The sequence below is a fragment of the Ustilago hordei genome (genome assembly GCF_900519145.1).
Source record: "Ustilago hordei strain Uho2 genome assembly, contig: UHO2_contig_04, whole genome shotgun sequence".
NCBI classification, from domain to species: Eukaryota; Fungi; Basidiomycota; class Ustilaginomycetes; order Ustilaginales; family Ustilaginaceae; genus Ustilago; species Ustilago hordei.
The window spans coordinates 1,643,218-1,668,959 of NW_024545261.1; the positions used below are offsets into that span (position 1 = coordinate 1,643,218).

The window sequence follows — 25,742 nt, forward strand, 5'->3', positions numbered from 1 at the left end:
TTGCCCACACCTTTGCAAGTCAATATGACCATCCTGCTGATATTGCTGACCTGCTGTTGCCCTCTTTCTCTGAGGATGAGGTGAGTGAGGTTGTTCAAAGCCTCCAACTTGATGCCAGTGATGCACAAGAGCTCAGGAGGACAAGATGCACAAATCAGCAGGAATATGAACTGGATCTTGCCACTGCAACACAAGGAATGTCACAGTATGCAGTGTCAAGACTTCGAAGTTCTGCTGCACATGATCTTTGAGAGGGTTTGTTCCAGGTGCTGTTCAGATCCACTGGGCACAATGAGGAAGACACTACTGCATTGTCTCAATGTCATGAGAGGACTACTGTGGACTACATTGCCATGACTCAAAGCACATCAGCTTGGAGACAGGAGCAAGTCTTGACACAACCATTCTCAATCTGACAGGCACTCTCTCTTCTTCTGTTCAATACAATTCTTCTCACCACCATATGAAACATTACATTGAGTGCATTGTGTGAAGAGGAAAGCAAGATATAAGCAAGCAATGGGTAATAGCGATGAGAGTGACAAGTAACATGACCACTGTTAGGTTATGTATTTTATTGGCCATATGATTTCATCATGTTTTTGGAAACCCACTTTTCCTTGGGGGGGGGGGGGTTCAAATTCCCTCCAAAAATGCGCTCTCGAAAAAACCCGTGTTTTTAAAATTGCAAAAACTTTGATACCCCCTCTTGTCAAGCATTGAGTATGAAAAATAGATCAAAGGAGAGTGGAAAAGTAACCAGATGCCCATCCTATGTCCCCTCTCCCACAGGGCCTAGGCGGGAGAAAATCACCGTTCGATCCATGTGAAGCTCAATCTGTTAGATTTGCAAACCGATCTAGAAAGATTTGTCTCTTATCGACGCTTATCGGGCGATGTCAGTCTTGTTGAGGAAACTACAATCAGGGCAGTCAAGCGAGCAGCAAAATCATTAGCATTCGAAAGGAAGCTAAGTACAAAGCAATAACAGAAGTATATATGCCCCTGCTGTTGGTTGATGTGTGCATGTATAGGGGAAAGTGACACATATGAGGGTGTGCCATTGTCAAGTGGGATAGGAGTGTTGGTGGGGAAATTCAAGCATTGGTGGGAGTTGACAAGTGGCAACACCAAGTGAAGTTTGTGGTCATGTTAGAGCATGAACACATGGTCATGTGATTTCACTGCCCCCCTTGCAAACTGAACAATCAAGGGGGTTGAGGTCCATCATACCAAGATGTTTCTGGGTGCACATTAGGAGGTGTTGGGACACCAGTTTTGTTAGGTAGTCCACATCATTGTAGTTGGTTTTAATGTATTGCATGACAATATCACCCTCCAGGACATGGTTTCAGATGAGATGATACTTGGTGTTGATGTGCTTGAGTCTTGAATGTAGCACCTGGTCCTTTGCAACTTGGATGCATCTGGTGTTGTCCATGAAGACAATTGGCATGTGGTCTCTGAAACCAAGCCCTTGTAGCAGATGCCAATGGAAGAGGACCTCACATGTAGCTGCCAATCCTGCCACATACTCCACTTTGACAGCCAAGTCCAAGACACATTTCTGGATGTGGGAACTCCAGGTCACCATACTGCCAAAAACCTTTACAATTGAGCCTGATGTGCTCCTCCTGTTTGTATTTGGGTTGGAGGCCCAGTTTGAGTCCATGTAGGCAGTGATGGGTGGCTTGTCTTCATTTTTGCTGCCAAGTCTCAGAACCTCATCTTGTGTTTGATTCAGGTATTTCACCACCTGCAGAGCCACTTGCATGGCCCTTTTGGTGGGTTTGGACATGTGGTGGGCCAGGGTGTTGACTGCATATGTGATGTCTGGCTGGATGGTGTTTGAGATCCATAAAAGTTTTCCCACCAGGACTGGGTACCTGGCCTTCAGTTTGTCATTGGTCTCCTCATTGTTGGGTGCCTTTGTCAGGGTGTGGACCATCAGTATCCATGTCTTCTCATGCAGCTGGATCCACTCCCTTACAATTTCCCTGATATAAGCATGCTGATCCAGGTCAATTGTCCTCCTCTCTCAATCCCACATGATCTTGATCTTGAGGAACTTGGTGGTGGGTCTGTTATTGGTGATCTTCCATTTGTCAATGATTGCCTTTTTTGTCTTGTTGATCTGGTTTTGTTGTGGGGATACAATGAGCATGTCATCCACATATACTGTGATGATCACTTGTGATGCACCCATACCCTTTAGATAGACACAGGGAATGTTGAGGAGAGGAAAGAAACCCAGCTGATGTAGATGTGCATCAAGCACCTTGTTCCACTCTCAACTGGATTGCTTCAGGCCATATAGACTTTTGACAAGCTTGTACACCTTCCCCACCAGGACTTCTGCACCCTCTGGTGGCTTCAAATAAATGTCATGATGTAGGTCAGTGTTGAGGTAGGCTTGTGTAACATCCACAGAATCTATTTCCCAGTTGAACTTTGCTGCGATTGTGAGAATGGTCCTGATTGCATCCCTGGGCACCACTGGGGTGAAGATTTTGTCGAAATCAATCCCCTCCCTCTGAGAGAAACCACATGCACAGAATCTAGCCTTGAACTTATATGGAACATTGCTTGTGTCAGTCTTGACCTGTAGGACGAGTTTGGAGTCCATGAGGTTTGTGTCTTTGGGCTGGTCCACAGTCTCCCAGATATGCATACTCTCAAGACCATCCATTTCTGCCTTGATCACCTCACACCAATGGATCTGATTGGGTCCAGTCAATGCTTCTTTCACTGATGGCTTTAGATTCATGACTGAGAGTGTATATACATTTGCATTGTATTCTGGAATGGGTCCAATGTTTGCTAGTTTGCCATGGCATCAGAGCTTCTCCTGGAACTGGTGCATCTTGGCTGTGGGCAGGAACATTCTTGGGTAAATGCAGAGCAGTTTGGCAAGTGTTGTCAGATGTAGCCATGGGTACATCTTGCACATTGCAGCAAACTTGTTGTGGTAGTATTGTGCATTTTGTATTGATGAGTACTTGGAGAAAGCAGAGTCTTGAGCATGGCATGCAAGGTCTCTGATTGGGAGTGGTGAGGCTGGTGGCATTTCAGATCAGTATCCATTTTCCACTGAACCTTTGGACACCTGGTTTGAGGGCATGGTCAATGAGGTCGAACCAGGTTCCATGTCCGTCACATCGTCCGGGTGGTCGAGGGTGATGTCATAGAGGCTGCGCAGGAAGATCTGAAATGAGATATGAGGAGCCTTTTGTGCACAAAATTGGGAAACCAGCCAGATCATGGGTTTCCTGTTGTTCTCACCTGACAATGACTGTGTCGCATCTGTCTGGTTGATTCTGCTGAAATCAATCAGAATATGACTATCCAGTTGATTTCACCAATCACACCACAAGAAGCAGCCACCAGCACAGAATGAGCCACTGGACTACAAGGAGACAATGGGAGATTTGGTAGGGAAGATCTCCTTTGTCAAGGGGGAGGTCAGGACAGTGGGAAAGGTTTCACATGAGAGGAGAAGGTCCAAGCTCAGCCAAGAGAAGGACCGAGCTCAAGAGCAAGCAGCAGGTTACCACAGGGGGGATGTGCTCTTGATTGCATAACCCAGTCACAAGGTAGACTGCATGGACAGGAGTGGAACAATACAGATGGTCACAAGGTCAAGGAGAGCCATCAGATAGGGGCCAAAGGAATGGCCACAGATTTGGAGGAGAGGGGGATGGGCTGAAAGGACCAACATTGGTACCATGAGGAGGATGGGCAACGTCGAGGGGAATGGCACACGAGGAGAAGGAGGAGGACGAGGACACTCCTCCAAGAGGAGCAGGAGCGGTGTGTAAGCGGTTGCGTGCCTGAAACCAGGTTGGGTGTTTCCAATTGGTATTGGTGGGATCAATTGAGTAAGATCTACTCAGTATGTTTCTACTAAATGTAACCAGATGGCTTCATATTGGTAGGTCTCAGCTGACCACCTTGAACACTCTGTTCAGAGGTTGCACAGCACATCCATTATTCTCTGGAGGGAGAGTAATACACTCTCCTTTACAGTATGAGTGTTCATAGTACTGTGCTAATGCTCTCTAACATCATCTGGACTGCAATATGCTTATTGCCTACAGAGGATGGGAGTTACTGGACTGCAGGTGTTGGACACCACCTTCAATAACTGACTGGACTGCAGATGTCAAGCAAACACTGCCTACAGTAAGGGACTGGACTGCAGGTGTTGAGGAACACCACCTACAGTAAGGAACTGGACCGCAGGTGTTGAGGAACACTGCCTACAGTTGATGCCTAATGGTGATACAACACACACATTTGAGGTGTCATTGCAAAGCTCTGCTAGTGCAATGATATGTAACTATGAGTCAAGTAAAGAGTATGTAAAGTATAGAGTAGAGTGGATGAGGATCCACTTGTATGCTATGGTAGAATGAGAGTATTTATGCATTCACTTGGTGTCACCTGCAACACCCCTCCTACTCCTCCTGAGAGGCCTTCGCCTCCTCTTGACACTGTCTCTCCTGCTGGTGTCAATCCCTTTGATGCTGCACCTCTACTGCTCACACAGCATATTGGTTTGTGCAATACTGCCCCTTTGCCTCCATGCTCTTCTTTGCCTGGTGATGTGTGTTGACCCCTTTGACACAGCTCCTCCTCCTCATAGACAATCCCCAGTCTGCTTGACACAGCTCCTTCTCTCTTCACTGGCAACTACCTTCTCAAGCTTATCTTGTGAATCCCTTAACCACCTGTCAAGTCCTGTTGCCAAGCCCCCTTGACCATGTGGTTGCCCCTGTGCTCAGTCCAATGTGGCTGTATGCATGTACCCCTTGAGTGGTAACCATCCACATGATGCTGAACTCGGTCCCCACTCCTGCATGTGGTTATCTCATGTATGCTTCTCCTTCTAATGCCAGTATCCTCCTTCCTGAATCTCCTGATGCTTGCTCATGATGGCCAACTTGCTGAGACATGCTGATCAGGCTGATTCTGATTGATCCTTGTGAGATTAACCAGGATCCCAGAGTTTGGTTGATCTCACAAGTCATATGTGCTACCAACCTGATTAGATTGTCAATTCCCAATGATTGCTGCAGATCAATTTGGCACACACTTCATATGCTGATCTGCTGACCCTGTGACACGGTGCCGTGGATGACACCCTCCGAACACATAAATACTACTACTTCACCATAGCATATGAGTGGATCTTCATCCACTCTACTCTTTACCTTATTTACCCTTACTTAGTTACATACCATTGCAATAGCAAGAAGCTTCTGCAATGACATCTTGAATGTGTGTGTAGCATCACCATCAGACATCAGCACTGTAGGTGGTGTTCCTCTCAAACACCTGCAGTCCAGTCCATCACTGTAGGCAGTGTTGCTCAACACCTGCAGTCCAGTCAGTTATTGTAGGCAGTGTCTAACACCTGCAGTCCAATAACTCCCATCTTCTGTAGGCGATAGGCATATTGCAGTCCAGGTGACAACAAGAGCATAAGCAACAGTACTACAAACACTCATTCTGTATAAGAGAGTGTACACACTCTCCCCAGGAAGTAATGGATGTGCCAAGCAACCTCTTAATGGAGTGTTCAAGGCAGTCAGCCAAAACCTACCAGAACAAAGCTGTCTGGTTATTTTCAATCAAAACATACCAAGTAGTTCTTACTCAATTGATCTCACCAAAATCAATTGGAAACACCCAATCTGGTTTCAGGCGTGCGACCGCTTACAGGTGATATCTGCCGGTTCAGGGGGTGGTGTTTCTCCCCTGGAAAATGTATCTTGCTCCAGTGTTGGGCAGTAGATGTCATCCAAGGGTTGTTGGAGTTCTTTGTCATGTGTGTTGACATCATCATAGCTAAGGTCTGCAGTGTCATCCCCAGGGCTATAGTGCAGGGCATCCATGTCTTGGATCTGGGTCATGTCCATGCAGTCATTCCATGACCTGTTTTGCAGGAAACATGCTGAGTTGGACCAAAAGACTGGCAGGTTATGTTTGGAAATAGAAACTTCCATCCCTTGTGTTCCTCATCATATCTGACAAAGATTGCTGGGTTGGCTGGTTCATCCAGCTTCTTGCACTTTGCCCTGGGAATGTTGACCCATGTGAGGCAACTGAAGGTCCAGAGCATGTTGAATGGTTTGCAGGGATCCTTCCTGTAGAAAACATGGTATGGGACCCAGTTTTTGACATTTGGCAGAAGGTTTTTCATGCATGTGGCAGCCTCAGCAGCAAAAGGCCAGAATGTCTGTGACAGGTGATGTGTGTGCATCATGGTGATCATCATCTCCCTGATTGTTCTGATCATGCACTCAGCCTTACCATTTTGTTCACTGGTGTATGGTGATGTCTTTTGCCACCAGAAACCAGCATTGTTCTGCCAACTGATAGCTGCTGCCAAGACTCATTCACCCCCATTGTCTGAGCGAAGGGTTTTGAGCTTATGGCCCATCTGTACCTCAGCATATTGAATCCACTCTTTCAAGGCTTGCAGTGCATCTGATTTCATCTGGAGTGGTTTCATGTATGTAAAACTAGAGGTGTTGTCAATTGCAACTAGCAAGCATGTGACCTCAGTCTTCATTGACCAGTGCATAGCCAGATCAATGTGTATCAATTCTAGAGGGTCTTTAGCATGTGTACCACTCCTGCATCCCATCTGGGCTTTGGTTGACTTGCCAACCACACAGTCCTGGCTTTCACCATCCATGATTTTAACTTTGTAGATCTTCTCAATGAGTCTTGTTTTGTTTTGGCCTGGGTGGCCACATTGTTTGTGCATGAAATCTGGGGTGAATTCATGTTTGCTTGCTTTTGCATCATTGTCAAAACACTCAGGCAAATCCAACAACCCATCATTGGGGCCAATCACTAGGGCCTCATGCCAAGATTGTGGGATTTCATAGTGCCTTGCCTGAGGGTTGAGTTTGCTGACAACCATTTTGTTGGCTGACAGCTCTATAGTTACATATTTGGAGTTGAATGTCACACATGCACCATTGTTTGTTAATGCCTTTACTGAGATCAGGTTCACATTGTCATGGGCCTAGGTGCGCAGAACGAGGAAAGACCGAAATCCATATGAAGGTAGCACAGGAATCATGGAATCGGGTAGATTGGAGGAGCTGTGACAAAGTTCACCGAGATCAGTAGTAGAATCAGCTCTATGGCAGATCACAGCGAAATTGGCACGAGCATCGTCGATATCACGAATCCCACCAGAACCTGCAGCAAGCAAGATCGTGTGGCAGATTCTGTGGGGATCAGTAGTAAGGATGTCTGTATGATGATTCACATGTGAGAGGGACCGAGCTCAGCAACATGCGGTCAGTTACCACTCAGGGGCCCACAGGACAGGAGTAGAAGAGAACCGTCGCCAGTCAAAGGAAGGAGATCTGTGTATGGGACACCAGCGAAAGGGACATGAAGAGGAGGAGCAGTGTCGATGAAGTCAACACAGCTCAGGAAAGACAGGAGGGACAAGGCTTGAAACAGAGAAGGTGCCTCCTTGGAGTTCCCTGTGCAGTACTTGACGAGGAGGGTACCCTCTGGAGAGAGGGAGCAGGGGCAGTGTCACTGGTGACGCTGTGAAGAGGTATATAGTCCTACCTCCTCGTCACAAATGGTCAAGTGGAGGCTCATCCACTCTACACTCATCAACTGTACTAGTATTACTTCAAGCAATAAGTATCATTAGTACACAGTCAGCATAGAAGTAATCAACAGATTGCTCCTCAACAAAGTGCATGTGTTGTATCACCATTTCCTGGTGTCCGAAGGTGGTTTGTAGCAACCAGCAGTCCAGATAACAATAGAACTGAAGGCAGATGTCCACTGCGGCCCGGGGATCACTTCAAGCATTAGCTGACACACTGGACACTCATGTCAGCATCATCAACCCATACTCACACCAGACCATTGGTGTCAACATCAAGCTCATTTAGAGTCATATCGTAGTCTGATCGTGCCAAGCTACCTCTGGATGGAGTGTCCACAGCGGTTAGTCAAAATCTGTCACAACGATAATACAACTACAGATTCTAGCAAGAAAGGTGACAGAGAAGGCTCTGTCACATATTTCACTAAGAATCGAAATACCATTAGCGCTGTCACATAATTCGACAGAATCGGTGATAGTACTGATACTACTACTGTTCTCAGGTTTCAGGCGCGCGACCGCTGACACACATTAGAGTCTGGGACATAAAGTATATTGTCTAGTAGTACTTTATGGCCATTCACTTTGAGCATGGCCTGACCCACAGCCACAATGTGAATCTTTGTTCCACTAGCAGTTTTCACAAAGCCAGTGCAGGGGAGGGATGAACTAAGATTTGATTTATCATTCATGACATGATCTTTGCCCTGGAGTCTACAATCCAGTTATTTGGTTGTTGATCCAGGGAGACATGGTGGGTGGAAGCAATGGTACACCACATATCCTATGCAGTCATCTGGGTTGAGGCAGGGGCCATGGCAGTCATGTCTCCTTGGGTCTTTCTTGGGCAGTACCTGGAGATGTGGTTCTCTGCATTGCAATGATAGCAACATTGGTCACCATCAGGTCCAGGTTTACCCCATTGCTAAGCCTCCTCATTCTTTACTTCTCTGTCAGCCAGATTTGCCTGAGCAGACTTGAGGTTGCCAGTCCTGTGGTCCATTTGGGCAGTCATGCTGTCCTGTCATTTGAAGAGTGCAGCACAAAGCACTTTGTAATTTGATGCCATTCCAGTGTCCTCGAGCATGGTGATGCAATGATGATATGAGGTGATATACCTGGCCTGATCAATAAGTGTCTTGACTTTGAGGATCTTGGGAAGGGCATGACCCATAGACTTGGCTTTGGCCCAATGTTTGTTGATATCAACAATGAGCTTCTGGATGTTTGCTTGGAACATACAGATTCTCCTGACTTCATTGAGCAGGGTTGACTTGGCAATCTTTTCCATCTTTGTGAGGTCTGTCATGAGCCTGTGGTAAAGGTCATGTAGTTTCCAGGGTTCCAAGTTGGTGGGTCATATGGAAAGGTAATTGACATTGTCATTTCTGGTGAGTAGGGCACTACTTTGAAGGATAGTGCAGAGTTTGCCATCCAGGGTGCAGTTGTATTTCTTGTGTTCAATGGTCATGGTGCTGTTGAGGTGCTTCATTGCCACAGGCCAGTTGGACAGGATGCCTCTGAAGCAGGGGTTCCAGGTGTACCAGTTTTTGGTTGTGAGCTTGGGGGCTTCTTTTAGGGCATCATGGGTGCAAGAGAGTCGTTGGTGGAAATCGGAGCGGCGGGAGGGTTTCTTGTATGCTGTCAGAGGTCATGCGCCCAAAACCTGATATCTGTAATAGAAATGCATCTATTACAAATCCTGTTGAGATATGTGGTAATGTGTGGTGTATTACAATTTCTATCAAGGTATGTCATAGAGAAGCCTCTATGACTTTTCTTGCCCAAAGATGTAATAGTTGTTTTGCTATTGCAGGTTTCGACTGACTGCTGTAGACACTCCATCCAGAGGTAGCTTGGCACAATCAATAATGTGTATGAACTTATATTGACACCAAGGTCTGGTGTGAGTGATAGGATTGGTAGCACTGACACAAGTGTCCAGTGTGTTGACTGAGTGTGTCAGGGGTCTCGCGCCTGAAACCCAGGTCGGTCTGTCGAGATACTCGGTGACTATCAAACTGTGCGACAGCTATTGTCTCGAGATACTCGGTGACTATCAAGTTGTGCAGTGACAGCAGGTGGCGTTTGTTGTATATACTATCGTAGGTTTCGGCTGACCTCTGTGGACACTCCGTTCAGGGGTAGCTCGGCACGATCAATATCAGTGTTATGATGACACCAAGGTCTGGTGTGGGTGTTGATGATGATGAGGTTGATGGTGTTGGTGATGAGATTGGTGATGTCGATGATAATGAGGTTGATGGTGTTGATGATAAGATTGGTGATGTCAATGATAATGAGGTTGATGGTGTTGATGATAAGATTGGTGATGTCAATGATAATGAGGTTGATGGTGTTGGTGATAAGGTTGGTGGCGTCAACACGAGTGTCCAGTGTGTTGACTTGATGCTTTGAAGTGATCCCCGGACCGCAGTGGACTACTGCCTTCGGTTCTATCTATATCCGGACCGCTAACCTGCTATGGGCGCCTTCGGACGTCAGGTAGTGGTGATACAACACACACACTACGATGAGGAGCAACCTTGATAGATTGCTGCTATGCTGACTGTAACTAATGAGTACTTGTGTTTCTAAAGTATTGACTAGTTGTATGGTGAGTAGAGTGGATGGGGATCCACTCGACCTATGATGATGAGAAAGCATGGTTATATACCTCTTCACAGCATTGCCAGCGATGCTGCTCCTGCTCTCTCTCCAGAGAGTACCTTCTTCATCGAGTACTGCTCAGGGGCCTCTCCTGCTTGGCACCCCTGTGCCTCTTGAGTGGTGTCGACTCCTTCGACACTGCTCCTCCTCCTCATGACCTGTGTCGACTCCTTCGACACTGCTCCTCCTCCTCATGACCTGTGTCGACTTCCTGTCTCTCGAGCCCCTGAGTGGTAACCATCTGAGCTTGGTCCTCCTCGTGGCTGCGCCTGCTCTTTGAGCTTGGTCCTCCTCGTGGCTGTGCCTGGTCCTCCTCGCATATGGGCTCAGTGCTCCTTTGCATGTGAATCCATAGGAGTCCATGGTCTCCATGGAGACTGCACTACGACCATGCTCTCTACTGGTATCAACTAGGTCTTCGATACCTGTGCTCCGTCCATATGAACCAGTGACCCTCCTGCTTCTTGAGCATCCAGGCCCATGACAGAGTGCTTGAGGTGATCCCCAGACCACAGTGGATGACTGCCTTCAGTTCTATCATTATCTGGACTGCTGGTCACTAAGAACTGCCTTCAGATGTCAGTGAGTGGTGATACAACACATGTGCTACAATGGAAGCAATCTACTTGTGATTGCAACTTTGCTGACTGAAACTAATGTATACTTATGCTGAAGTGATAACTAGTTCTGTATGGTGTAGAGTGGATGGGGATCCACTCAACAGCTACAATGAGGAGGGAGGTTATATACCATCCTTGCAATGTCATCTATGACACTGCCTTCACTCTGACATGCCTCTTCCAACACTGCTCCTCCTCTTCTCTGTCTCTCCTATCCATCCTGCAATGCTGCTCATCAGCACTGTGTCTCTTGCTGCCCATGGATGGGCAGCCCTCGCATCGTTTCATCAATGTCAGGGGCCATTCCTACCTCACCTGAGCACAGTTCGCACCCCTCCTCATTCCCCCATCTACCCACTTGGGTTCATTCCCAGGCAGGTCCCCTGCTTCATTGGTGGCAGACCCAGATGTCTTTGCCACCCATCCATGGTGTCGATGTCTGTCTCGTGATGAGACCCGTGAGATCGGCGCCCCCCTTGCAGGATCAAGATACAGCCTTCCATTACAGCACAAGTGTTTGTAGTGCTGTTGCTTGCTTGATGGTTGTAAGCGGTCGCGCGCCTGAAACCAAATTGGTTGCTTCCGGTTGATTTCGGTGAGATCAACTGAGTAAGCCTTATTCATTATGTTTCAGGTGAGAGTAACCAGACAGATGAGTTCTGGTAGGTTTCGGCTGACTGCCTTGAACACCCCATTCAGAGGCTATGCAGCACATCCATAACACATTGAGGTGAGAGTGATAACAGACACAACTCTCCTAATACAACATGAGTGTTTGTAGTGCTGCTGTTTGATGCTCTTGTGTCATCTGGACCACAATAAGACTTATTGCCTACAGATGACAGGAGGTACTGGACCACAAGTGTGTTGGCACTGCCTACAGTAACTGACTGGACCACAGATGTTGAGCAGCACCACCTACAGTGCTGAACTGGACTGCAGGTGTTGAGGAACACTGCCTACAGTTGACACCCAATGGTGATACAACACACATGTTTGAGATGTTGTTGCAAAGCTATGCTATTGCAATGATATGAGTCAAGTAAAGAGTAGTAAGATAAAGAGTAGAGTGGATGAGGATCCACTCATATGCTATGGTGAAGTGGTAGTATTTATGTGTTCAGAGGGTGTTGTCCATGGCACCACTCCTGCTCCTCTTGGAGAGTGTTCCTGTCCTCCTCCTGTCTCCCCCTCTCTCTTGAGCTGTGTGTTGACCTCCTCAACACTGCCCATCCTCCTCATGGTTCCCATGTCAGTCCCCTTGGTCTGTCTCCCTCTCCTCTCAATCCATGGCTGTTCTCTTGGCCCCTATTTGGTGGCCCTCCCTGACCATGTGACCATCCTTATTGTCCTACCCCTGTCCACTCTATCTACCTTGTGACTGGCCCTATGCAATCAAGAGCACATCCCCCCTGTGTGGTAACCTACTGCATGCTCCTGAGCTCAGTCCTCTTCTTGGCTGAACTTGGGCCCTCTCTCTGCATGTGACACCTTTCCTGGCATCTTCTCTCTGCCTTCAACAATGGGGCCTTCTCTACCAAGCCTCCCATTGCTTCCTTGTATTCTGTTGATCCATTCTGTACCAATGGGGGCTTCTTGCAGCATGTTTGGTGAAATCAATCTGATGAGTGTATTCTGCTTGATTTCAATGAAACCAACCAGAAAACCTTGATGCTGTTGGTTTCCCTGAAATCAACTGGGAACTTGCATTATGGTTGATCTTGCATGTTTGTGTGTTTTTAGGCACACTTCACCTTCATTGTGGATCTTCCTGCGCAGACCCGATCTTCTGCACAGGTCCTATGACAAGTGGATGAGTATCCACTTGTTTGCTATGATGAAGTGAGAGTATTTATATGTTTGTACAGTGTTGCTTGTGACACTGCTCCTGCTCCCCCTGAGGATTGTTTCCTACCTCTTCGTCACTGCTCCCCTTCTCCTGGAGATGCGTGTCAACCTCTTCAACACTGCTCCTCCTCCTCATGGCCAATATGCCAGTCTCCTTGACACAGCCCTCTTTCTTCCTAACCTGTGACCATTCTTCTGACCCCTATCTTGTGAATCCCCTGTGTGATCGACCTTATTGTCCTGCTCCCCACCCCTGTGGTCTCCCTTGTGGCTAGCTCCATGTGATTGTGAGCACGTCCCCCTGTGTGGTAACCAACTGTGTGCTTCTGAGCTTGGTCCCCTTCTTTGCTGAGCTCTGTCCTGTTCCTTGCATGTGAAACCCTTCTGGCTGTCTTATCCTCCCCCTCAACAATGGAGACCTTCTCTTCCAACTCACCTGTCCCTTCCTTGTGTACATTAGACCTGTTACACATTGTAGGGATCTTCTTACAGTGTGTTTGGTGAAATCAACCAGATGGATGTATTCTGATTGATTTCAGCAAAATCAATTGGAAACTTGCAATGTGGTTGTTTTCAGTGAAATCAACTGGAAACCCATGATTTGGTTGATTTCGCATTTTGTGTGCACAAGACACCCCATGTCTCATTTCGGGTCTTCTGCGCAGACCCTATGACATTTCCCCCCATTTGGTCTGTCACCTGACGATTGCCCGACCAATTCTGTACTCTGACTCTTGACCCCCACTGACATGACCTCTCCTTCGCTGCCCTCTACAGTGTCCAGGATGGCCCACTCATCCCCCGCAGCATCTCTTGGCACAATGTCGGTTCTTCCTGAGCCAGTCATGTTGGCCCCATCCCAGTCAAGACCACTCTCTGCTGTGTAGGTGGCTCAACACTCGGCCAGCAGGCTGGGAACCTTTGAGCCAGCGAGCCACCTTGCTGACCAGCAATCTAACATTGTTTCTGTATGGTCCGACTGATCCTCACTTGTGCGGCCGTGCGAGTCAAGCTGGGATTATTATTATTATTTGATGTTGGCGTGTGCGTGTGAGAGCGGTGCAGATTCCGGATATCGGAAATCGGAAATCGGATTTCGGATTTCGGAAATCGGATTTCGGATTTCGGATTTTGCAACTCGACACTTTATGCTTGCTCTTGGACACTTGCTTCTTCTCTCTTTCGACAAGTTCACCTTTGTTCACCATCAACCAGCTCCATCACCTCGACAAGAAACACGCAAGCTCACGAACGGCTTGAACCGCCTATCTAAGGCTCCAGGCAGCCCTGCACGCTTGCTTTTGATCGTATTCGAACTCACGAATTTGCTCCACTTAGTCGTCGAGCCTCTTCCGAACACAAAACGGTCTTAACCGCCATCGTCGTGCTTTCTAAGCTTTCTACCTTGGGGAAGAGCCAAAAATCACATCTGATCGCTCTGGTTGCCGGACAGAGCGAGATTGCTTGGTGAAAATGGATCTGCTGACGCAGCTGGACACTTCTCTCGACCTTCTTCTCCGAATAATGTCGTCTTCTATCGCATACATCTCTCGCAAAGCTGAGCACATCCCACTGCCCTCATCTTCGGTGCCTCTTACCGTGCTCGGAAAGACAGAAGCTATTAACCGCGTAGAAATGGACGATGCTATTGCCGAACTTGTCTCGGATCTCGTTGATAAAGCGCAGAGTATACGGGATATTATACAGCATCTTCCAACGAAACAGTCGCTGGGGGGAGATCAAGAGTTGGAGACACATTTGAAGCGCTTGCAAGAGGAGATGAGCGATGCGAATCAAGAGTATAGACAAGTGACGCTTGACGTTGACCACTTGAGAGCCGAGGTGGAGGCGCTGTGTAGGGTGTTGGCTGAGGAACGGGGGGTGGGGAGAGGTGCGCTTGTGAGAGAATTGGAGGGGAGAGCGGGCGACGAGTCAGGGGGGCCATAGAGACGCAATAGGTTTCGCGGGTTTGTAGTCTATCAACTTTGACTGTATTTGTATCGTCTTACAGCATCACACTCGGTCAATTGAGAGAATCTCTCTTGCATTGCTATACCATAGTAAAGAGAGGCAGGCCTATCGTCGTTCACCATCACCAATCAACCATCCAACACCACGACTTAAACTAAAACCACCCATCCCTCCTCCTCCCCCTCCTACCCCTCCTGCCCCTCCTGCCCCTCCTGCCCCAGCTTCGTCTTCGGGATGCTTCTCACTCTTCCATCCCAGAAAATCTCTCGCAGCCCTTGCAGCTCTAACTGCTGTTTCGGTTGGATCCACATAGCCACCCGCACTTGCACTCGCACTCGCACTGGCGGCCTGTCCGCCTTCACCTCTCCTGGATCGATCTGCGTAGCTGTGTTGGGTAGAGGCAGCAGAAACAGGAACAAAATCGAACAACTTTGCCGTTCTTTCATCCACTTGTCCCCTCCCTACTCCTCCACCTTGTGATGGGGTGTTGTCATTGAAGTAGCTCAACGGACTGAAAGATAGCGGGAGAAGGTTTGCCGCACTTCCAACCAATCCTCCTGCACCGAGCAGGTCTGCGACTCCTCCGATTGATCTTGTTGCACTCAATCCAGCTCCAGTTGCAAGCCCAGCAGTTGCCTTTCGAGTCGAGCCGAATTGTTTCCCGCCTTCCACCTCTGTTGTGAGTTGTGAATCTAGGTCTCGCCACATCCTCAGCATTCCCCCCAACTGCTCTGGGGGAGCGAGGCAAAGTGCGTGGCCTAGCATTGTGAGTCGTTGCGGTGTATCTTCCCATCCAGGATGTTTGGATAGTTGGAAACAACTCTTCCAGGTCAACTCCACCACGGCCCGGTTGCAGCGAGGTTTGGTGGCCGATTGAATAAGACGCAGGCAGAGGGTGGAGGATTGATCAAAGTCCTCAGAGGCTGTTGCTGCGTCGGAGAGCATTGCTAGTACTCTCGCCTCTATAAGACTCTTATCCGACTTGCCGGAAGAAGTGGTCGAGGAAGGATCCAGGGAGGATAATCGATGAGCCAAATCAAGCACCAGCTCCGGAGACCGATGCGCATCCCCTTGACTACCCAACAATCTAGCCACCAATTCCACCTTATCTTTCGTCTCTCTAATCTCTTTCGGAGTGATACTCTCCCCTGGGTGAGCGATCGATTTGATCTTGAAACTGGACAATCGACACGCAGCTTCAATGAACTCCCTCTGCGATTTTGCACGTGTCGAGCTTGAGGAAAGAGCGGAGAGAACTTCCAGAGACAACCTGATATCTTTGGTTCTTGTTGATGCGGCGTTTGCTCGGTCGAATAGTTGGGTTGATATTTCCAGTACCAAATCCTCAACCTCCTCCGCGGGTAGGGTCGGGGTTGAGGAGGTGGAGAGAGTAGAGAAGAGAGTTACGTCTCCAGTGCGAAGGATAGTGGAGAGAAGGAGATGGGTAGCGTCGTGCTGCGGGATAAGCGCGAATGCTGAGGAAGGAGAGCACAAGTCGAGGAGTTGATGAAAGAAAGCATCCCAACTTGCTCGGAACTTGAGCAAGTCTCGATTCACCGCTCCACCTTCACCTGGTCTTCCGCCCAGAGAAGAAGGCGGTGTGTGAGCGGAGTTGAACTTTTCCACTAGCTCTGATAGTTTCGACCTTTGTTTGGGTTCTACTTCTGCACCTGATGCGCCTGCGTAAGCAGCCAACCAGCACATATCTAGCTCCGGCTTGGTATGTAAGCCTTCAACCAAAGCAGAAATCGATCGTAGCCGAGTGAGGTGCATATCCATCTGCCCAAGCAGCGAGGCAGAGGGATTGCTGCGAAGCAGGCTGAGCAGTTGGCACGCAGGAACGATGCACTTCTCGTCCATATCGAGTGCTCCGCGCAGGGCTAGTTGCAATTGTGAGTTCGCATCGTTGGTCTTCGTGTTACCGACCTGGCCCAGCACTTCCTTAGCCTGTTTCAGAAGCGCAGCTGGGATATTAAGATCCAGCTTGAAAGCGCCAACCGCAGGTCTAGCATACAACACAGCAGCAACAAGACTTGCCAGTTGGCCAGTCGATCCGCTTTGAGCAGCTTCATATATGGTAGTGAGAGCGAATGCACGAACGTTTGCACTGTCGTTCGTATCGATCACTTGAACAAGTCTGTTGCCGATCGAATCGGCATCGTTTGCTGTGGAGAGGATTTGCTTTGCGAGCTGTTTTTGAGCTTCTCTGTTCGAGCCGGCGGTGGAGATTTGCATTGCAAGAGACTGCACTGAGTCCAGGTCGAAGCGTAGAGAGCTCGTAGTGGTGGTCTTGATGGCCTGCCCGTCGTAATGATTGGTGATGGCGGCTGCAGTTCGGAGCTCAGCGATGGATTGCTCTGCATCTGCTCCCTTCCACCCCTTCGCAAGCAGGTCCAGCAGGGCATCCCTGTCGGTATCTGGCTTGGCTTGATCGCGCATCGTCATCAACACTCCTCTGTAGAACTCTACCAGCTCGCTCAACGGCAGTGGCTTACACCCTTTCACCGAGCTCCACGCACTTGCCTCTTTCCCATTCTTCCATCCGATCAGTAGCCCCGAGCCAACAAGCGAATCATACCCACCACTTGCACCAACGGTCAACAACTGCCCCAAAATCGCCAACCTCGACCCTTGCGATTCCTCCACCAACCACGGCAAGCTCGCCAACAACGGCCCAACCAACTCGGCACCTTGCGGCAGCGATGCTAGACACAACAACACCGTACTCGCCTCCTCCTCCAGCACAAGTCGCAACGGCAGTGTTGGCAATCCCATCATCCCAGACAACCCTGGCAAACGCTGGAACATCGACAATCGCTTCGACAATCGCTCGAAGTTGTCCAAGGCTTCTTGCACCATCTTCTTGGGCAAAGCCTGTGCATTCTGCTCCTTGGAGAATTGGAGAAGGGGTGTAGCAATTGAGTGTATTGCCAGCTGCAAGAGTTGTTGTCCGAGCTGCTCTACTCGCGACATTTCTTCCACATCACCCTCAGAATCCGGGGTTTCGGGGAAGAGAACAGCCTGAATCGCAAATCGAAAAGCGTTGAGCAGCCATTGTCGATCCTTGATGGTTCGACAGAGTGTTTGTGCGTGTTGAGAGATTTCTTCCACCAGCTGATCGCGTGAGATTGTGCCGAAACCTTGCTGCTGAACAGAGGAGGAGTGCCATGCATCGATGAGTTGGATCCATCGACGTTGGAGTTGGCGGTCGGTCGAGCTAGGTTTTGACTTTCGAGTGGGTTGGGGTGTGGTTGTGCTCAGAGCGGCTGTTGGAGGTGGGGCAGGGGCGGACATCGCTGATATACGAGGTCGATAGCAAAAGGAAGGCTCCAAGTCGAGGCTTAGGATTCGCGTTGGCTGCGAAGAGTTGCCAAGCAGATAGCAAGTGATCTCGGCCTCGTGATAGCCGCCACAATTAGCCTGAAGAGGTAGCCTGAAGAGCGAAAAGTGAGAATCGTACTATCGAATGTTGATGTCAAGTAGATGAACAAGAAGAACAAGAAGAACAAGAAGAACAAGAAGAACAAGAAGACGAGTTGCAGTTGGTCCGTGCGCAGTTATTTTACCTCCCGTCTGGGACTCTATCGCACGAAATAAAACCATAAAGTATAACCTAACACCGCGAAACTAAGTGGATTGCAGGCAAAGACCCTTGAGCTCCTCGAAGCTCGACAAGCAGTGGTCGAGCGCAGAAACGAGCAGCAAGGGAGGCTACGCCTGGCTTTGGTGGAGATGATGGTAGTGAAGAGAGCAGCGGAGAAAGGGAACAATTCGATGCTCAAGGTAACGATCCAATATGATCATGTTGGTTGATGTAAGCAGATACGAAAGAGATCGGGTACAACCTAGTCCCCCTCGTTGTCAGACTTGGTCATTAAGGAGGATACACCCACATTCGGCATGTGCCACCCAGTTGTATATATATCGCGCTGATCCTTCTAGGCTCTCACCATGTTCAATCAGTCAATTGAGTATATGTGTTTCTCTCCTAAACAGCAGGGATCACCATTGCCACTCATCAGCTCATCACCCACCAACACTCTGTCAGCAGTCGCATGCCTGAAACCTGAGATCAGTAGTAGTACCAGTACTATCACCGATCCTGTCAAGTTATGTGACAGTGCTAATGGTATTTCGATTCCTAGTGAAATATGCAACAGAGTCATCTCTGCTGCTTTTCTTGTTGGAATCTGTAGTTGTATAGATGTTATGACAGATTTTGACTGACCACTGTGGACACTCTGTCCAGAGGTAGCTCAGCACAATCAAACTACAATATGACTCTAAGTGAACTTGATGTTGACACCAATGGTCTGGTGTGAGTATGGATTGATGATGCTGACATGAGTGTCCAGTGTGTCGACTAATGCTTGAAGTGATCCCCAGGCTGCAGTGGACAACTGCCTTCAGTTCTATTGTTATCTGGACCACTGGTTTGCTGCGAACCACCTTTGGACGTCAGGAAACAGTGATACAACACACACACTTTGATGAGGAGCAATCTATTGATTACTACTATGCTGACTGTGAACTAATGATACTTATTTGCTTGAAGTAATACTAGTTTGTTTTGGTGAGTAGAGTGGATAAGGATCCACTTGACCATTTGTGACAAGAGGGTATGACTATATATCTCTTCGCAGTGTTGCCAGTGACACTGCTCCTGCTCTCTCTCTCCAGAGAGTACCCTCTTCATCGAGTACTGTACAGGGATCTCCAAGGAGGCCCCTCCTCCATATCGAACCTTGTCCCTCCTGTCTTTCCTGAGCTGTGTTGACTTCATCAACACTGCTCCTCCTCTTCATGTCCCTTTTGCCAGTGTCCTATACACAGATCTCCTTCCTTTGACTGGCAACAGTTCTCTTCTACTCCTGTCCTGTGGGCCCCTGAGTGGTAACTGACCACATGTCACTGAGCTCGGTCCCTCTCACATGTGAATCGTCATATGGACATCCTTACTACCGATCTCTGCAGAATCTGCCACACGATCTCACTTGCTGCAGATTCTGGTGGGATTTGTGATATCGACGATGCTCATGCCGATTTCGCTGTGGTCTGCCATAGAGCTGATTCTACTGCTGATCTTGGTGAACTCTGTCACAGCTCCTATGATCTACCCAATTCCACGATTCCTGCACTACCTTCATATGAACTTCAGTCTTTCCTCGTTCTGCACACCCAGGCCCATGACATTACCCCCCTCTTAAGAGCTGAGCTCCATCGAGGCATGTCCTGTGCCATGTTTGGACCATACCACCATCTCTTCACCATCCAATCCCATCCCAATGTCACCGTATCTCACTTGCTCCAAGACTGCCACCGTTGCACCTCCTGCTGAGGTGGCAACGACATCCTCTCATCATCATCAGGCAGTATTATGGCTACACCCCTGCGAGGATCCTGCCACAGAGGCGAATCCTCCTGCCCCTTCGGTCTCGGCCCAAGTGGCCAACCCCCTTGCTCCTCCAGTGGTTCATTCGCCACTGGAGCCCCTTTTCTTGGGGATGGATGATGACATCATCGTCCCCAGCCCCCTCCCCTCTCCTTTCCTCGCTCCTGTTGTTCCCAACCCCATGGGGAATGACTTCTCTCCCACTTCCCCCATGGTTGACCTATACAAGGTTGATGCTAGACATTCTGCCATAGAGATGACCACTCTGGAATGTCAAGCAGCTTGGGAGGTGGAGTTGGCCAGGTCCCCAACTCCCCCTCCTACCGCTGATGAGGTTGTTGATGTGGTCCTGGCTGCTTCCAGAGCAGGGACCCCAGTCTACAGGCCAGAGGTACAACCTCTGACCCCTCCTCCTCATTGGGTTGGGTGTCAAACACCCCCCCCCTCCTCCAGATCAACATCTCCCTTCTAATCAGGAGATTGCTGGTTGGGCTGAAGGGTTCGTCATGGCCGACCTCCTGATGTGAGTCGCAGATGGACACTATCCACGTGACTGGGATGTGCCCATTGGGTCATTGGCAGCGAAGTGTCTTCATCGACTGGTAATGCTTTGCCTCATGGAAGGTTGCATGCCTTGGCCGAGTTGGCAGTGTCATTGCTGCTTCAACCTGGGCATACTGTAAGTAGTATTTCCTGACCTTCCTGTTCGATTCTTGACAGCTACTGACCTTTCTAGCCCTCTCTTTCTTAGTTGTTTCGCCTCTGCATTCACCAATCCATTTGGTGAGCAAACTAGGATTCCTCATGCCTGCATGCACTGCTACTTGGCTGGGTTGGGACATTGCAAGCACAATATCCCTGCTCATCCAGGTATGGATTACACCAGTGATGGGACTCCATTGCTCCAGCCCCATGGTTCCCACCAAGCAGAGTGGGCCCATCTGACCATGGTGGATGGATATGGTCTGGGCTTGGTTCATTCTGAGGAATGAACCACCGATCCAGTGATGACCTGCAGCTGGGTGACAGCCATGCAGGTCATTTGGCACTTTTGTCGGCCTGAGCTGGTAAGTTCCATCCTTCGCATGCTCCAGTTATATGTCGAGCATCATGACTGACTGTACTTGGAGCATCAGCCTCATGAGTCTGTGACGGAGTCTGGTGGTCCCCCAGACTTCCTTCACGAGTGGGTGGCTCCTACCGAGGAGGAGCTAGTGATCTGGTCCTCCCTTGCTCCTCCTCCTGCTCCTTCTTCATATGTTGACATGTAGCAACATGTCTCCTTCTGCAATGTTGATCCTTCTTGATCCTAAAATGAGTCTGTGGCCTGACTCTTGTGTTGTTGCTTATGAGCCTGGCTGTTGAGTGCCATGCTCTTGAAACACTTCTCATATGGTGAGAGTAGTATTTTGGGTCCTCTCCCTGAAATCTGCCATACCACCAGTACTGTGACAGATTTCCATGTAGTTTGTAATAGTGCCTCTACTCTCACATTTTTTGCTCAAATCGGTTCTAACTACCTTCTTACCGATTTCTCCTTCTCCTCATGCTTGTTAGCCTTGTCCCCCTGCCAAAACCTCATACTCCTGGATGAGGTCAGGACAGTTGAGATTCAACAATGGTTCCCAAGAAGCAGCCTCCTCTGGGTACCCCCTCCAAAGCACTTTGTATTCTGTCGTCCCATCATGTGAATGCTTGCCAACAATCACTTCAACTTCAAAGTCAAGGTCTTCATCTGGCAGTGATGGTATGATTGGCTGTGTCAATTGTTGTGGAATGGAACTGTTCTTTGCTGGTTCAAGCAAAGACACATGAAACACATTGTGAACTCTGAGGTTTGCTGGCAATGTGATTCTATAGGCTTGTTGGCCCACCCTTTCTTGTACTGGATAAGGTCCTGCGAACCTGGTGTCCAGCTTTGGTGTGGGTTGCCTGGTCTTCCAATTCTTGCAATTGATGTAGACCATGTCACCAACCTTGAATTCTATGTCCTTGTGTCTCCAGTTATAATGATTGACCATATGATGCTGTGCCTCCCTGATCTGTTCTTGAAGGTACTTGCAGCACTCTTTACCATCGAGCAAGTACTCAGAGCATTCGGGATCATTCACTCCTAGGTGTTGAGGAATGTCAGGATGGGCTTTCGGGTTCCATCCATAACATGCAAAGAATGGTGACACACCAATGCTATTGTGTATGGTATTGTTGTACACAAATGCTGCAGTGTCAAGCAGGTCGGCCCAGTCATTCTGTTCATAGTTGCAATACATATGAAGGTACTTGTCAGGGGTCTCGCGCCTGAAACCCAGGTCGGTCTGTCGAGATACTCGGTGACTATCAAACTGTGCGACAGCTATTGTCTCGAGATACTCGGTGACTATCAAGTTGTGCAGTGACAGCAGGTGGCGTTTGTTGTATATACTATCGTAGGTTTCGGCTGACCTCTGTGGACACTCCGTTCAGGGGTAGCTCGGCACGATCAATATCAATGTTATGATGACACCAAGGTCTGGTGTGAGTGTTGATGATGAAGAGGTTGATGGTGTTGGTGATGAGATTGGTGATGTCGATGATAATGAGGTTGATGGTGTTGGTGATAAGGTTGGTGGCGTCAACACGAGTGTCCAGTGTGTTGACTTGATGCTTGAAGTGATCCCCGGACCGCAGTGGACTACTGCCTTCGGTTCTATCTATATCCGGACCGCTAACCTGCTATGGGCGCCTTCGGACGTCAGGTAGTGGTGATACAACACACACACTATGATGAGGAGCAACCTTGATAGATTGCTGCTATGCTGACTGAAACTAATGTATACTTATGCTGAAGTGATAACTAGTTATGGTGAGTAGAGTGGATGAGGATCCACTCGACCTATTGATGAGAAAGCATGGTTATATACCTCTTCTCAGCATCGCCAGCGATGCTGCTCCTGCTCTCTCTCCAGAGAGTACCTTCTTCATCGAGTACTGCTCAGGGGCCTCTCCTGCTTGGCACCCCTGTGCCTCTTGTCGACACTGCTCCTCCTCCTCATGACCTGGTGTCGACTCCTTCGACACTGCTCCTCCTCCTTTGATCAGTGACAGTTCCTTTGGCTCTTGTCTCTCGAGCCCCTGAGTGGTAACCATCTGCATGCTCCTTGAGCTTGGTCCTCTTCGTGGCTGTGCCTGCTCCTTGAGCTTGGTCCTCCTCGTGGCTGTGCCTGCTCCTTGAGCTTGGTCCTCCTCGTGGCTGTGCTTGGCCCTCCTTGCATATGGGCTCGGTCCTCCTTTGCATGTGAGTCCATAGGAGTCCATGGTCTCCATGGAGACTGCACTACGACCATGCTCTCTACTGGTGTCGACTAGGTCTTCGATACCTGTGCTCCTTCCATATGAACCCATGACCCTCCTGCTTCTTGAGCATCCAGGCCCATGACAGTACTGTTCTACTACTTGGTTGACTCTTTCTGTTTGCCCATCTGTTTGAGGGTGATAAGCAGTGCTGAGCGAATGTTTCACACCCATTTGATCTGCAAATGCCTTCCATGCTCCAGAGATGAATTGCCTGCCTCAGTCTGAGACCATGTGATCTGGGTAACTGAAGTGTCTAACCAGATAACACCATAGCAACACAGCCATCTGTTTTGCCATGACCATTTTGTGTGTAGGAGCCAGAATCACATACTTAGTTAATCGATCGATGATAACCAAGATTGAGTCATACCCTTTTGAGATTGGCAATCCTTCAATAAAATCCAAGGATATAGAACCCCATGGCCTGTCCAGAGTGGTGAGTGGCTGCAGCAAGCCATATGGGCAATGGTGAGGAGCCTTGTATCTGGCACACACATGGCAACTTGCAACATAATCAGCGATCCAGGCTGACATGTTTGGCCACCAATAGTGTTGTTGGGCTGACTTAATGGTAGCATCTTGTCCCACATGTCCAGCTGTGATGCCATCATGACATTGAGACATGACCATGAATTGCAAGTGTTCTACAGACAACAACTGTCCATCAACTTCTTTGGCACTTCGCAAACGACGATCATTGGTCTTCCCTGGTGTCATGGGCCTGGATGCTCAAGAAGCAGGAGGGTCACTGGTTCATATGGAAGGAGCACAGGTATCGAAGATCTAGTCGATACCAGTAGAGAGCATGGTCGTAGTGCAGTCTCCATGGAGACCATGGACTCCTACAGACTCACATGCAAAGGAGGGCCAAGCACAGCCACGAGGAGGACCAAGCTCAAGGAGCAGGCACAGCCACGAAGAGGACCAAGCTCAAGGAGCATGCAGATGGTTACCACTCAGGGGCTCGAGAGACAAGAGCCAAAGGAACTGTCACTGATCAAAGGAGAAGGAGCAGTGTCGAAGGAGTCGACACCAGGTCATGAGGAGGAGGAGCAGTGTCAAAGGAGTCGACATCATTCAGGAGGCACAGGGGTGCCAAAGAGCAGTGTCGAAGGAGTCGACACCAGGTCATGAGGAGGAGGAGCAGTGTCGAAGGAGTCGACACAGCTCAAGAGGCACAGGGGTGCCAAGCAGGAGAGGCCCCTGAACAGTACTCGATGAAGAAGGTACTCTCTGGAGAGAGAGCAGGACCAGCATCGCTGGCGATGCTGTGAAGAGGTATATAACCATGCTTTCTCATCATCATAGGTCAAGTGGATCCTCATCCACTCTACTCACCATAACTAGTTATCACTTCAGCATAAGTATATATTAGTTTCAGTCAGCATAGCAGCAATCTATCAAGGTTGCTCCTCATCATAGTGTGTGTGTTGTATCACCGCTACCTGACGTCCGAAGGCGCCCATAGCAGGTTAGCGGTCTGGATATAGATAGAACCGAAGGCAGTAGTCCACTGCAGTCTGGGGATCACTTCAAGCATCAAGTCAACACACTGGACACTTGTGTTGATGCCACCAACCTTATCACCAACACCATCAACCTCATTATCATCAACACCCACCAACCTTATCACCAACGTCATCAACCTCATCATCATCAACACTCACACCAGACCTTGGTGTCATCATAACTGAAGCATTGATATTGATCATGCCGAGCTACCCCTGAACGGAGTGTCCACAGAGGTCAGCCGAAACCTACGATAGTATATACAATGAATGCCACCTGCTGTAACTGCACAACTTGATAGTCACTGATACCGAGACAATAGCTGTCGCACAGTTTGATAGTCACCGAGTATCTCGACAGACCGACCTGGGTTTCAGGCGCGAGACCCCTGACACCTGGCATCGTTACCTTGGGGATAACCAACTGTCCACCACTATACCATAAGTCATCTCTGATCTCAAATGGCTTCCTTAGATGAATCTCCTGAAGCTTGGGTTCCAGAGGCTGGAAGATTCTGGCCAGATCTTTGATTCCTTTTGTGGCTATAGACTCCATCATGAGGATGGGAGCCACTAATATGGAATTGTCACCTGAGCATGCAGTTAGAACCGATTCTGCTGAAATTGGCAATATCATGCTTGCTATTACATTTTCTGCTGAAATCTGCTGCAACTCACTTCCTGTCACGATTTCGTTTTCGACTTGTTCAAACACCCAGGAAGGCAATAGTTGCCGAATGTTGTGTGTC

General features: G+C 48.8%; 5 protein-coding genes across 5 annotated transcripts; 1 reads left to right on the forward strand and 4 right to left on the reverse strand.

Annotated features, from left to right (window-relative positions):
- Positions 1–1,351: 1,351 nt before the first annotated feature.
- On the reverse strand, positions 1,352–1,948 carry UHO2_02866 (uncharacterized protein; the record flags this gene model as incomplete). The annotated part of the gene is made up of 1 exon (XM_041555654.1): positions 1,352–1,948. One exon carries the CDS (start codon positions 1,946–1,948, stop codon positions 1,352–1,354), a length of 597 nt encoding a protein of 198 aa, XP_041411588.1.
- Positions 1,949–6,397: 4,449 nt separating this feature from the next.
- UHO2_02867 (uncharacterized protein) lies at positions 6,398–6,934 on the reverse strand (the record flags this gene model as incomplete). Its single annotated transcript, XM_041555655.1, has 1 exon — positions 6,398–6,934. The coding sequence occupies one exon, from the start codon at positions 6,932–6,934 to the stop codon at positions 6,398–6,400; it is 537 nt and encodes a 178-aa protein (XP_041411589.1).
- Positions 6,935–12,965: 6,031 nt separating this feature from the next.
- Positions 12,966–13,636, reverse strand: UHO2_02868 (uncharacterized protein; the record flags this gene model as incomplete). Its single annotated transcript, XM_041555656.1, has 3 exons — positions 12,966–13,251; positions 13,280–13,344; positions 13,457–13,636. The coding sequence occupies 3 exons, from the start codon at positions 13,634–13,636 to the stop codon at positions 12,966–12,968; spliced, it is 531 nt and encodes a 176-aa protein (XP_041411590.1).
- A 1,229-nt stretch (positions 13,637–14,865) lies between these two features.
- UHO2_02869 (uncharacterized protein) lies at positions 14,866–18,054 on the reverse strand (the record flags this gene model as incomplete). The annotated part of the gene is made up of 1 exon (XM_041555657.1): positions 14,866–18,054. One exon carries the CDS (start codon positions 18,052–18,054, stop codon positions 14,866–14,868), a length of 3,189 nt encoding a protein of 1,062 aa, XP_041411591.1.
- A 1,991-nt stretch (positions 18,055–20,045) lies between these two features.
- UHO2_02870 (uncharacterized protein) lies at positions 20,046–20,903 on the forward strand (the record flags this gene model as incomplete). The annotated part of the gene is made up of 4 exons (XM_041555658.1): positions 20,046–20,543; positions 20,629–20,675; positions 20,735–20,831; positions 20,889–20,903. 4 exons carry the CDS (start codon positions 20,046–20,048, stop codon positions 20,901–20,903), a joined length of 657 nt encoding a protein of 218 aa, XP_041411592.1.
- Positions 20,904–25,742: the final 4,839 nt, after the last annotated feature.